Source organism: Phaethon aethereus (genome assembly GCF_964289735.1).
Source record: "Phaethon aethereus genome assembly, chromosome: 19".
Classification (NCBI taxonomy): domain Eukaryota; kingdom Metazoa; phylum Chordata; class Aves; order Phaethontiformes; family Phaethontidae; genus Phaethon; species Phaethon aethereus.
The window spans coordinates 5,607,882-5,621,933 of record NC_138595.1 but is presented as its reverse complement, the minus strand read 5'-3'; the positions used below and the strand labels follow the sequence as shown (position 1 = coordinate 5,621,933).

The 14,052-nt window shown below is 57.6% G+C and overlaps 1 protein-coding gene across 1 annotated transcript; it reads right to left on the bottom strand.

Annotated features, from left to right (window-relative positions):
- Positions 1–4,861: 4,861 nt before the first annotated feature.
- Positions 4,862–9,193, bottom strand: ERAL1 (Era like 12S mitochondrial rRNA chaperone 1; the record flags this gene model as incomplete). The annotated part of the gene is made up of 11 exons (XM_082008587.1): positions 4,862–4,984; positions 5,281–5,361; positions 5,636–5,785; positions 6,282–6,671; positions 7,148–7,260; positions 7,712–7,773; positions 8,115–8,161; positions 8,330–8,407; positions 8,495–8,622; positions 8,724–8,876; positions 9,106–9,193. 11 exons carry the CDS (start codon positions 9,191–9,193, stop codon positions 4,862–4,864), a joined length of 1,413 nt encoding a protein of 470 aa, XP_081864713.1.
- Between the last annotated feature and the right edge of the window lie 4,859 nt (positions 9,194–14,052).

Genomic DNA, 14,052 nt, shown 5'->3' with positions numbered 1-14,052 from the left:
TGCCAGCATCTTTCAGCAATCATCTTTCTCCTGTCATCCATTATGTCAGATTTATCTATTTTTGCTTAATTCCTGTTCCAGCAATATGCATCCTTCCTCTCTCTAGACTATCAGGTTGGTTGCGCTTGAACTCAATATGGCTTCTTAAAATAGTTGAGAAATACTGAAAATATTTGAAGCAATGCTTGCAAATTACAGCCTATTCATCAATCCATCTTCTAGCTCAGATCAACCTGTGACTCCCCCAGAAAAGGGTCAGTCTCTGATTTCTTCACCTCAGAAATTCTATCCAACTGCACAGTGCAAATATCCTTTAAAAAAATAAACAGCTTTTCTTTTGTGGAAGCATTTTTCCCCGAAAGCTTAGATCCTGTATTTATTGTGAATCTTACCCTCTGTTTGTTCTGATTCTTACTTGTTTTTGATACAGACCTTCCTCTACTAAGAAGTACCGAGCAGCTAATTCACTGCTGCTTGCTTCCTGTTGTCGCTGCTTCCTCCCCCCCCCGCCCCCCCCCGAGTTTTTGGACCCTCTGGACCGGCTTTACAGGACACCAGATCCACCTGTACACTCTCCCTGCATCCTTCACTCCGGTGGCTGCTGGCTGTGAGAGCCTGCTCTCTCCACCTCTAATATCTGTAATATGCTTCAACAGTGTCTTTCCCCGCTGCTTTATGTATTTACTTAAATGAATGGACTCTATCAAATTCAAATTCTTTAGATGAAAAAAGACCTGATCAGAAATACACATGCTGAAAGCAAAAAGCAACTATCATCACTATATTCCCTTACTGCCTACGTAGCACCAATCACAGAATTTTCTCAGTCGGCTGCTGAATCAGACGAAGTTTCTACAGCATACACACACAACATCATGAAGCTGAACACGTCCAGTAGGATTTATTCAATCACAAAGTCATCACCGTTGCTCCAGCACAAATGACATCACTCGGGAACCCAACCTCGTCTACTGAGAGCGTGCTCTCCTGCAGCTACCAGTGCAACAAAGAACCGGGTTTGTGCAATACAGGGGTGAAAGTATTGTTGTAAAAACTTTTCCAAATAAACTCGTGTCTTCTGGAGACCTTGGACATGACTGAAGAAAGAAAAATTAAGGACTACAGCAAAAAGTGAATACAGTGAATTATTACTGAACTAACCTATTAACAATTTATCCTAAAACTTGTACCTAGCAATTACAGCTGATACCAAGAGGAGGATAAAACACGTCTGTAAGCCCTTGCAGGTGCTGCTCAGAAGATCATACGCTGCATAACCAAAAGCATTTAAGTACTTTGCTTACACGAGCGGACGGAGAACAGATAAGTCAAGCGCTGCAGTTTTCTTCGTGCTTGTGTTGAAAAATGGTCGGTAGGAAATAAAAACGACGAATAATTTATTAATGATACCTCTTGCAAAAGGACACTTTTCTTGGGAAAGCATTACACAAAGGATTTGCACACATTGCAACCGCAATCCCCCCTTTTTTCCTGAAGGCACTTCTCTGTCGCGACGGTTGACGTTTTATCGCGATTCCCGCTGCGTATTTGATATCAAAGGGAAAGGTATTTTAAAGCTCCAGGTGACGGGGCTGCGGAGGGGCCTAGGCGGGCTGCCTGCTCCCCCCTGCCGTCTCCTCACAAGGACGAGCCGGGGAGAGCTCCGGACGGAGGGGAGGCGGCCCCCGGGGAGGCGGGTGGGCCGGGGCCGCTCACCGTCCCTCAGCCGCCTCCCGGGAGCGGCCCCGCAGCGCTGTCGCGACAGGGGGAGGGTCGCGACAACGGGGATACCTCACGCTGCCTCAGATGTTGGGGGGAGGGGACACCCGGGAAGGACAATGGTGGGGGGGGGGGGTGGGCCGCGCCGGTCCCGCCGTCTAATGTGAGGCGGCACCGGCCGCCCGCTCGCCCGGCCGCCCTTACTTACTCTCGGTGCCCCTGCCCGGGCCTCATGGCGCCGCCGCCGCTGTGCCCGTGCCGGCCCCGCCGCTCGCCGCCGCCGCCGCGTCCGCTGCCGCCGCCGCCCGCTCTCGTCCGTGGTGGCTGCGCCAGCCGCTCCCGCGCACGCGCGCTGCCCGCCAACGGCCCCGCCGCCCCGCCCTCCGCGCATGCGCGGCTGCTTCCTGAGGGAGGGACGGGCGGGGAGCGCCGCGCCGCGCCGCCCCCTGGCGGTGCCCGGTAGCGCGTACAGCGCCGAGCACCGGGTCGGGAGGGGACGAAGGGGATGGGGGGGTGCTCAGCGGCCCCAGCCCGGCTCCCGTGATGCCTCGACAAGCACCCCCCCGCCCTCCTGAAGTCAATTAAAACAGCTCCCGCTGCAGGAAAGCAGCAGTTTCCACTGATGGGACTGGCTTGCCACGTGCTAATTAACCTCATTATCAAACCTCATTAACGAGCAGGTGGGGAAGCCAAGAGACTTCACCCCTTCCCAGGCCTGGCGCATTTCCATTGCCCCCCAGGACTAGACATTGCTCTGGGCACTCAGCTCCATCCATCCCGCTGCCTGGAGGATGCCCAGGAAGAACAGCCCGGCACGGTGCGATCCTGACCTGTGCCTGCACAAAGGCAACGGCCTCCCCCTGGGACCCCCGTCCCATGAAAGGCCTCCGAGCCCTCAAAGCACGCTTACCCAGCTTTATTCCCCCCGCAAGGTGTAACCTTCAGAAGCCGCAGCTCAGGAAAGGGGAGCTAAGCCGGGCTGGAAAGAAAGGAGGGAAGACATAGAAGTGTCATGGTTTTAGCTGGAATAAAATGGATGGAGGGGTGGCTGACGGGGAGGAGGAAAGGAGATGAGAACAATCGCTTGTGCTGGGAGCTCATTTTATTGCAAAGGAAATACAAAAGTCAGATAGAAGCATCTGCGGGACTACAGTGTCCCCTGCTTGGGGGAGACAAGGCAGGCCACCACGCACCTCTCCGGAGGCTGCTCACCCTGATCTTGCATTCCTGACGGCAGAATCCTTCCGCAGCTCAGACGCAGGCTTTTGCCAGTGCTGGTAAAGCATCTCCTTGACGTTGCAGAGGACAGGGATGGTGGGCACAGGATTTGCTCAAGAGGTTTGGGTTCCATGCAGGAGCCAGGAGCGCCCCCGGTAGCAGACCCTACCAGATCTCCTCATTTAACTGTCGGGACAGCGGCCAGGGGCCTCCTTGCTCAGGGATGTTAATTTATAACAGCACACGGGGATTTACCTGGATTTCTGGCAGGAAGCTACCCACTGCTCCAAACACCTGAGCACAGTCATGTACAGAGACATAACTCAAGCCCCTGAACATCAGGTCCATGTGTGGACTGGCAGGGAGGGCAGGGGCCCGGGCACGCACATGTGGTGCCAGGCTCCACTGCACTCCATGCCAGGGGCTCCGCAGAGCGGGATGCCAGGGGCTCCGCAGAGCGGGATGCGGTGCCCCAGCCCTCCGTACAACCCTGCTCCTCCAGCCTCCAAGCCTTGCTCGCACCCTAGCCTCTGCCAGTTGCTCTCCATCCCTGACACCCCGTTAGACCTGAGCTGCGGAACCTGCTGCTGTTCCCACTTTGGGCTTTTCTTTAGCCGCGACAGCCTCTACGTTTGTATCTGTGACCCTGCTGTGAAGAGTAATGACTTTGAAGTAACTTTGATGCAATAAACTATTCAAATTCCTAAGAAAGGGGATCCACTCTGGTTTTGCATGACAAACAAGCCAAGAAGTAAGCATCTATGAGATGCTGTTAGCAGCGTCTTCAGACCAAATCACTCAACATACATTCATTAGCCAAACATCCAGAGGGGTGGACAGGCAGGACCCCACTGGACACCACAAACAAGATGTTCAGAGGCAGAAAGACACCTTTTCCCTGCTCCCTTCCCCATCTCGTTAATATGCTCCAGCAAATGCCTGCGAGCCCAGCGAGCCATTCCCTGACCTCCCTGCTCCTCTCACTGACGGTCAGGGAAGCAGCTCAGGAACCAGATCACGGTTCCATTTCTTGCTTCTTCAGGAATACACTCAGAAGTCTGTGACCAGACCCATCCCTCTGGAGCAAGTACCACACGCGAGGAGCGGTGAACTGCTTAGGAAGTTGGAGGAAAGGATGACAGGAGAAAGAGAAGGACAAGCATTTTTACCAACTACCATGCAGAAGAGGTCAAAATGAAAGCAGCAGCTGAGAGCTAAGAAGACGGTGCACGCAAGCCTGTGGGAAGGGCTCCCATGCAGGAGTTGGAAACCACTGGCCTTTACAATCTACAGAGAGCTTAAGAGGTCCCTTGGTCACACCCAGTCACTTCAGTGTTTCTGCTAGCTGACAAACCCTTCCACCGAGGCTGCCTGGGCCATACTGACTCCCTACACGGTCATACACTCACATCCATGAACTGCAACAGGGCAGACAGCAAAGCCAACATGAGACCACCGCATTGACGGGGTAGCCTCTTCCTCCTGCATGACCACTCCTGGAGTCATTCAGCCTTCAGAAGAGATGATAAACATGTGCTGACAATCCTTCGCTGCAACCCTTGACTTTGCTAAAAGACAGGAGATGCTCCTGAACTTCCAGGCACAAACACTGGACAGCAAGGATACAGCCCAAAAGTGGATGACAGCTCTGTAAACCCAGTACTAGAGTTGCACGTGCAGTTGGTTCTCTGATGTCTGTCCCCAGCTTCTACAAGATAAGGTGCCGTAGAAGGTATGACGATTTTATTTCAGTTTGTGCCATTCCCCCAAAGAATAATATATTCTACTTCAGCCTGCTATATTGATTCCTTCATCCTCTGTTTCTGGATTGAACAAAGGTGGCAAGATACCCTCAGGGGAAAGCAGGACCAGTTTCTCCACATGACCAGAGAGCTCAAGGGCAGTTAAAACATAAGCAACGAGCTCAACTCTTCATATCCACCTTGAGCTTCAAGCGGATATCACACAGGAAAATGTTCATCAGGTCCTGGCCAGCCTCCTGAGCAATCCTGCTGATAACCTTACCTCCACTTCCAATCAACATCATCTGTATTAAAACCCAGAGAGAAGATCATCATTGCTTAACTGCGGGGAGGAATCACCCAAGAAAACAACAGTGCAGCAATTAAAGGGGACATAGCAGTTAGAGAAATCCCAAGATCAAACCATGGGCAATCTCAGAAAGATGTGTGACTGAACAGCCTGTGACTGTGTCAGGCACCTGGCTCTTCCCAAGAGACCCCATGGCTGAGGGAGAGGGGATCACAGCAAGGATGCACATGGCTGGACCTAGCAAACCTCCTTTCACACTCCTCAGCACCCCATCTCTCTTCTGTTACTCACCATATGAGACTTCCTAGGGACCAAGAGGCTCTGCATGATGAGGAGCTCCCCGCTCGGTCCTTCCTCCCACATCTCTGTCACCTGCAACAGCAAGTGCACACTCAGCAATTCTGCAAAGCGCTTCGGGAACCGCAAACGCCACTCCCTCAGAAACGACAGCTCAGCTCCCTGACATGAGCATGCAAGCGTGGCCCCCCCTCAAAAGCACGTAAAGGGTCTCATAACACCCAACGCGCCAGCCCATGGGGCCTCTAAAGAGTCTGGCAGATTTTTCTAATTCAAACGAAGGAATTCTCATCACATAGTCTGATATTTCCAATAAAATAGCTTGCATCTGCTTGCGCATGCTTCCCACCTGAATCACACCGTAGGGCACTTCCAGTGGTAGGTACTCCAATATCTTCTCCCTGATGATATTATCACAGATCTCTTGAGGTGACTGGCCAGTCAAGACCCCACTGTGAAACTCCCAAGGGCCTGGCTTGGCTTGCATCAGGAGGTACCGCTGTCAGCACAAAACACACATCACACCCATCAGCTGTCACGTACCACCAACCTCTGCACTCATCTTGGAGCGACTCACTACGAGGATGCCACTGCTAGTCAGGCATCAGGGCAGTAGTATCTTTGGCAGGGAAAGGAGAAAGGGAAGCTTCTGAAACCCAAACCCTGCCAAAGGGTCACACCGCCCTAAAGCCATTTGTACGAGTTACAAAAGCTCATACCCTCGAAGCTGGAAGATAATGCATTGGGTGGCTTCATCATTATGAACAGGCTGCTGTTTGGAGAGCGCCAAATAAGAGTTCTGTACAGAAAACCCTGGAGATACACTATGGATGTACTCCATGTTGACAGGTAACACTTCCCTCCAATGCCCCAGGCCAAGAACAGCAGCTCTGCTACTTTCTCACAGGAGGGAGGCTCACTATGAAGTATTGGGGTCCCACAAGGGTAAGAGCACACCAGTCTCGAAGTGTAAAAGAAATTCAGACTGCAGTTACCTTGAGCGTATCCACCTCCTCCCCGTGCAGAGCTGCCAGCATGAAGATCTCCTGGAAGCATGGCCAGCCCTTCATATTTTTGAGATCTCTCGGTTCATAGCGCTTTGGCCCTTGTGCTTCTTCTGTGACAAGACTGGACTTGGAAGCCCTGGTATCACTGCTGTTGTCCAAGCTAGAGCCTTCTTGGCCTTGATCTGTTTCCTGCAGACAGTGAGACTCATGGGCCCTATTTTTGGGTGAAGCCTGAGTGATTTGAACGGGAAACTTTGCTGAAGAATTGGAATTATGTTTAAATGCAGATCTCACTTCCAGTTTCTTTCCATTTACAATTCCCTCTGTTAGCTCAGTTACTAGTTCCAGCAGGATGAATTTCTTCCTTAGCAGATCCACCTAACATGAGAGAGAAGTGTCAGGAATTTGTCCTAAATGAGACTGGCAGCTGGGCCCTAGATCCAAAGGAGACAGAAGAAACCACCCAGGGGCGGCAGCTGCTGCAAGTCAAGGCTTCTACAACAGAATCAGACAGTTTTCCAACCGGAGGCCAAACCACAGCATGTCAGTAGTTCCAGTACAGTCTGTCCAAACACCGTCAACTTGACAGCAACACCTACTCTGTCAGCTCTGCTGAGATCCTCACTGGCGAACCCCACTGTGGTGCCAGCTCCTGTTCCCAGCCTGATTTAAACCCCACTCTGCACATCTTCAGGGATGTGTGAGGATGCAACATGCATACATACATATACACTTAAATATTCTGGAGTAGATGGGGAAACCAGTGTCTTTTAACACATTCGAACTCAGGGCACTATTTGAAGGCACTGGTGTAACATACCATGGAAGGCAGAAAGAACAAGCTCCTCATTTACCTTGTTCAGAACCAGGACACTGGGGATCTGGGGAAACCGAGAAAGACACTTCAACACCTCCTTGCTCAGACAGTTTCGTGTCCAGTGATCTGACACGTCCACCAAAACCAGAACTGCCAGAAAAGGAGGAAGGAAATATGATGAACCTGCATTTTCCAAAATGTTCATTTTCAGCTTCTCTAGAGTCTATGGTCACTTCCCTCTTGCTGCTACTTCTCTCTTCTACATGACAGAAGGTGGATGGAACCGAAAAGTAGCATTTTAATTGACAAAACAATACATGTAGTTTACACCTGTCATCCTAATGACTTCATACATGCTAAAACTCAACATCCAACCCCAATTATTAACTCTAGCTGCCTCCCCTCAGCACCAGGCAATTCTTATCCCCTCCTCAGCTCAAGATTTCAAATCTTTTCACTGCCCTTCCCTCCTCCCTTCTAGTTCCCACTCCCAGGGCTGCCTTTGTTGCCCAGTAAACATTCAGATACCACAGCTACAGTGCTGTAAATTTCCGTGGCAGATAAAAGGTTTGGCTTGATCCAAGAGGAGTTGAACACCCACCTAAATCTGCACGTTTCATGCTGTCCCATGGGTCCGTCAGCATGGCTTCATCCAATTTATGTCTGAAAGACAAATGCAAGTGAGTAAGCCAAACACACTTGATCACAACCGTCTTCCTTCCCCTCAAAGGGAGGGAAAAAATCAGTGTTTTCCATCATCCCAGCTGACACACAAAGCTGCCTTATGGGCTATGACATCCCTCATTACATGCATGTGTGCAGGGCTCAAGGGATGCCACAGACTCTGTGTGCTGCTGAAATTGCAACAATAAAAACATCAGCGACCAAAATAAGGCTAAAACTATACACCTTCCTGTCACTCCTATTTTGCAAACTTTGCACAGTGGAAATCGCTCTCCGCTTTTATCAAACCTCCCCCGCTCTCCCCACAACAGCAGTGATACCTTTTGGCTTTAAAGGGACTAGTGAGGCCAGGTGTGTCCAGAATGATCTGGAAAGAGAAAAGACAGAACTTGTAAGTTTGCCTGTAGTTAGTGGCCAAGCTAAAGCTTGTATTTGCGCAATTAGAAGTGACCCCGTGGGATACAAATGGGAAAACCCTCCGCTTTCTGGCTAACAATCCCTGCTGCCCCAGGCAGGAGCAGGTCTGGAACCTTACCAGTTGTGTGTCCTCATAGGTGACAACACCCCAGGCTTTGCGTCGGGTTGTGTGCACTTTCTTAGAAACGGGGAAAACCTGTAAGAAATTAAACACATTAAACAGCCAGAATATTCCAAATAAGTGATTTCGTAGCCTGAACTTGTTGCTCCACCCTAGCTTTACCTTTCTACCCAAAAGCTGATTAGAGAGTGTGGACTTCCCCGCGTTCGGTGCTCCGATGATGGCAATTCTTAAAACCTTGGGGTTCTGGGGCTGGTCAGGCTGATCCCGTAACAGGCGGTCTTGTTCCTCTGCCAGGGGAAAGAAGAAGCTTGAACGTTGCTAAAACCTGCAGTGGGTCAGGATCGTCTGTCCCAGCACTGGGACCTGGGTGGCAGCTGGTGCCACTCACCTTTGCTGGTGGCAACAGGCGGTGGGTGCTGGCCCAGGGCGCCAGCCGGCTTCTCGGCAGGGATGCCCAGGATGCTGCCCAGCGCGGTGCTGCTCCCGCTCCAGCGGGCAGGGAGCACGGCGGCTCGCGGGGTGCAGCTCTCCAGGAGACGGGCTGGAAAGAGAGCAGCAGCAAACACTGTATATACTGAAAACAACCCAAGATCCCGTCGTCCCCTTTCTCCCCATCCTGTAGCGCCCGGGCAGCGCTCAGCCCTCACCCAAGGCCTCTGGGATAGTTCTAGAGCATCGACCTCGGCTCGACCCGGCCTCGCGCCCCCCGCCCTGCCGCCTCACGCCCCCCGGCCGCCCACGGAGCAAGGCCCCGACCCCGGCTACCCCACCTGGGCCCAGCAGGAGCGGCCCCGCCGCGGCGGCCCTCGCGGCCCAGCGCACGACCCACGCTGCCGCCACGGCAGCAGCCGCCGCCATCTTGCCCCGCCGTGGGGCAAGGTGGGAGCGCGAGCGGCGCCAGCCCTCATTGGCGCAAAGCAGGGGAGCATAGAGAGGAGGCGGGCGGACCCAGCGCGCCCCTCGTCGCCGCAGAGGGCTGTGGGGAGGAAACGGGCGGAGCGGGCTGGAGTGGGAGGGGCAGGGGTGGGAAGAGGGCGGGACGAGGCACGGGTATGCGGGAGCGCCCCCTGCCGGCACCGCCATGCGGCGCAGGGCGGTGGCACCGTGTCACACAGCCCACTGCTCCCAATGCTGCCAGTGCTCCCAATGCTGCCAGTGCTCCCGGTGCTCGCCGTGCTCCCAGTGCCCCCACCACACAGCCCAGCGCTCCCAGTGCTCCCAGTGCTCCCAGCGCCCCCGGTGCCCCCTGCCGCACAGCCCAGTGCTCCCGGTGCTTGCTGTGCTCCCACTGCCCCCACCACACAGCCCAGTGCTCCCAATGCCCTCTGCCACACAGCCCACAGAGTCCCCACCACACAGCGCAGTGCTCCCAGTGCCCCCCTGCAACACATCCCAGTGTGCCCAGTGTGTCCCAGTGCCTCCTGCAACACAACCCAACATGTCCCAGTCCTCCCAGGGCACTCCAGGACACCCAGTGCCCCCCGCAACACACCCCGTGCATTTGAGTATTCCTCCGTGCTCCCCAGTGAGCCCCAGTGCTCCCAGTTCCCCTCTTCAATGCAACTTTGCGCATCCCAGCGCTCCCCCTGCACTACCCCCAGTGCACTCCAGTGCCCCTGCACCCCAGTGCACCTCCTGCACCCTCGTGCCCCCTGCACTGCACCCCAAGGTACCCCCGTGCCCCCCTACACCCAAATGCACCCCGAAGTTCCTTGTCCCGCCCTGCCACCCCAGTACACCCCTTGAGCCCCCCAGCACCCCAGTACGCTCCAGTCACCCAGCCCCACCACTGGGCCTGGAACCCCCGGTGACGCGATAGAGGAGAGACGGAGCCGCGGTGCCGTAACCCCCTTTATTGCCCCATGCCTGCTCCCCGCGCTTCATCGCTGTGCATCCGTGCCGTGCCGTGCCGGTCCGTGCCGTTCCACGCCGCGCGCCCGACCGTCGGCAGAACCGTTACCATTACTAAACTCAGTAATGGTAACGGTTTCCCCGCCAGCCGCGGGTCCTCGGCTGCACCCGGAGCTGCCCGCGCCTGGGGGTGCCCCCGTCCCCGCAACCTCCCCACCCCATGCGCCCCTCGAGCCAGCGCCCCAGTCCCACGGCCCGCACCCCAGCCCCGCGTGCCCCATCCCTCTGTGCCCCACGTTGTGGTCCCACGTCGCAGCCCGGCTCTGGGCCCGTCGGCGGGCGCAGCCCGGGGGAGTACATCATCTATACTGTAGTGTCTCATAGCGAACTTACAGTATACGATGATATCCTGCCCGAGGCGGCGGGCAGCGTGCCGCGGGGCGGCCGGAGAGCAGCGCCTGCGCGGGAGGAGAGCGGCGTTAGGGAGCACAGCACTGGGACCACCGCGTGCCCCCCGACCCACCCCTGTCCCCCTTGGTCCCACCGCCCCACGGTGGGACAGAGGCTCCCAATGGCCCCCCCATCCCAGCACCCCCCTACCCCATCCCTATCCCCCCAGATCCTGCTGCCCTGGCGCAGGATGGAGCCTTCCAATGGCCTCAGCACCCCAGCAACCCTCCTACCCCCTCTTTAAGCCACCCAATCCCACCACCCCGGAGCAGGATGGAGGCTCTCGATGGCTTCCCCCCTCCGGCATCCCCCCTACCCCACCTTTGTTCCCCCAAGTCCCACCTCCCCAGAGCAGGACAGCAGCTCCCCAGGAGGTGGCACCTACCTGGGGGGTGGCACTGGGGGCTTTGTGGGGTGCTGGCTCTGCACTCGCCTTATAAAACCTGCTCTGCCTCATCTGCATATCTCACATCTGCACTGCACAGCTGGACGGGGCCCCTTAACCCCTTCATGCCCGGGGGCACAACCCCAAGCAGCTCCCCCCAGCCTGGCATAGCCCATGGGGGCCTTAGGGACATGAGGTTTGCGGGGGGCTACCCGCAAGTCCCCCATCCTCCTGCCTTGGCCCCTGTGGTCACTGGACAGGGGCTTTGGACATGGCAGCCCCATGGAGGCGGGGCCTGGGGGGGTGGGGGGGACACATTTGGGTGCAGGGGTCCCGGATAAGGCAGACGCATGTGGATGTAGGGAGCCTGTGTCCCCCTGGGGTGGGTGGCCTCCAAAGTGCTGTGTCCCCTGGCCATATGTGCTCCCTGAGGGACATGTCCCCTAGTCAGCATGTCCCCCCAAAAAAGAGGTGTCCCCCAGCCTGCAGACATGTCCCCTGTCTGCGTGTGCCCCCCCCAGGGGGATGTGTGCCCTGAGGGATGGATCCCCCAGATGTGTGTCCCCAAAGGACATGCCCCCCTGGCCATCTGTGTCCCCACGAGGGCTGTTGTCCACTGTACTTGAAACTGGTCATACTTGTCCCCTAGCCACGTGTGTCCCCCCATGGCTGCATCCCCCTGGCCAGGGGTGTCACCTGCCTGTGCATGTCCCTGGTCATACATGTCCCCCAGCCATGCGTGTCCCCAGCCCTGTCTGTCCCCACAGGGCCACAGCCCGCAGCAAGCGCCGTGCCATTGCGCCCGGTTGTTTGCGCCAGGACACACCGGCGTTCCTGGAAGTCGCCTGCAGGGAGGTGATAATTCCCCGCCAGGACCGTCTGCACGGCAGCCGCGATAAGCAGCAGTGTCCGGCTATCGGGAACCCTGCCCTGCCATGCGAGGTGTCCCCAGGCCCGCTGTCACCTCTGGGTGACAGGAACAGGGGCAGCATCACCCACACTCTCCCCAGCCTGGCCAGACCCTGGCAGGAGGTGGCACAGGGTCAAGCCCTGGCACCAGCCTGTCCCCAGGCATGAGGATGGTGGGACTTGGGGGCTGCAAGGGACTGTCCCCTCCTGTCTTTGGCCTCTGCTGTGACCCAGAGGTGTCCTGGGGAGCCTGTGGTTCTCCCCAAACTGTGGCACAGGCACCCCAGCGCCTAGAGCAGGGACACAGGCAAAGTGTCCCCAAGAGTCCCCCAAGCCCTGCCAGTCCCTGGTGAGCCCCATGGGATTATCCCCATCTCAGCTGGTGCCGGCCAGCCCTGCTGCCTGCTCAGCACCCACAGCGCCCGAGGGCAGCCCTGCCCTGTGGCCCTGCACCCCACAGGGCAGAGGGGGGCCCGGGTGTCCCCCAGGTTGGCACCACGAAGCTGGTGTGGAGACCCCCGGGTGCTGCAGGGACCCCCGGGGGGTGCAGCACTCCCGCCAGCTGTGCTGCTCCAGGGCAGCGTGCCTGCCTGCAGATAAGGAGCTGCTGGGGGCTGCCAAGCTGTCCCCACCCGGCGTATCTGCAGGGCCACCCTGCTGCAGGGTGAGCGGGACGGGGCCCTTTCTCCTGCCCGTGCCCCGGCCCAGCCTGGGGGACACACGGAAGGCCCTGAAGGCACAAGGGAACCGCCTTTGCCCCAGGGAGTGCCCCCATGCGAGCCCCATTGCTGGCTGTCGCTGCTCCCGCTCGCAGGAGGACAGGTACCCCCAGAGCCACCCTGCTGTCCCCCCACGCAGGAAAGGGTGTGCGGGGCTGGGACGGGGCTCTCCGGTGGCAGGGCAAGGGCTCGGGCTGCGCGCAGCCGGCAGCAGAGCAGGGCGAGACGGCAGTACCATGAGCTGCTGCCACCAGCCTGACATGTCAACCCTGCTCCGAACCCTGGGGTGCCACTAGTTGGGGTGCCCCTGAAGTGCTCAGCTCCCTGGGTTAAGGAGGGGGATGCAGCTGGAGCTCACCAGCCGCCCTCAGTGGCTCCTGCCTCCATATTCGCCCGTGTGGGAGCAGGACAAGGCTCTACCCACACCCAGGGCTGGCCAGGAGCCGCTCAGGGATGCGGCAAGGAGCCCATGGGGACACGGTGACCACGGGGAGGCCACAAGCTCCCAGGAGCAGCGTGAGCTGGGACCTCACTTCCATGTACCCCTTGTTCCCCCATCCCAGAGGGAACAGCTGCCCGCCCTGGGGCCAGCACCCCCCGGCCACGGTGTGTCGGGCCCGGGCATGCCGCGGCAGGGGAGATGGGTGCAGGAGGCACAAGACGAGAGCCAAGGCACGTGGTGACAAGGCTTTATTATCATACAGCAGTGACGGTGGCGGGGACGCAGGCATGCACACGCACATGCAGATAGGGCGCCTCGCCCGGCACGCCCGCCAGCAAGCGCCAGATCCGTGACAGCAGCCCCACGGCATGAGCACAAGCCGGGGGCCGATAACGCCAGTCCTCCCCACCCTGGCAGCAGGGAGGGGGACGGGGTGCTGCCAGCCCCACAGCACCCATCCACCCCACAGTGGGTCACTCCTGGCAAAGACACCAGTCAGTACCGGGGGCACTGCCAGGGGGTGGAGGGGGACCCGGGTCCCTGCACCCACCCTATGGCTCTGGGGAGGTGTCACCAACGGAGGGGCTCCCAACACTCCATGGTGCCAGCACAGGTGCCCACCCCACAGCAGTGCCAAACGTGGGTTTGGCTGCTACAGCCACACCGAGCACAGGTGACGACAGGCGGGGAAGGGGCACGGGGCCAGCGCAAGGTCCTGGGGGCACTGCGGGGACTACGGGACACGCACAGGGCACCACCTCTTTCACATTGTCACTCAGGGCAGCAAAGCCACCGGCCACAAGAGGCAGGAGGAGTGAGGGAGGTAGGGGCTTCCGCACTGCCTGCCGGAGCATCCTCCGGCCAGCGCTCGGGCCATAGCCCCAGCCCCAGGAGCGCTGGTCCGCCAGCAGCTGCACAGGCCGTGGTGCTGTCCCCACTGCAGCGCCCGGACCCCGCCTCG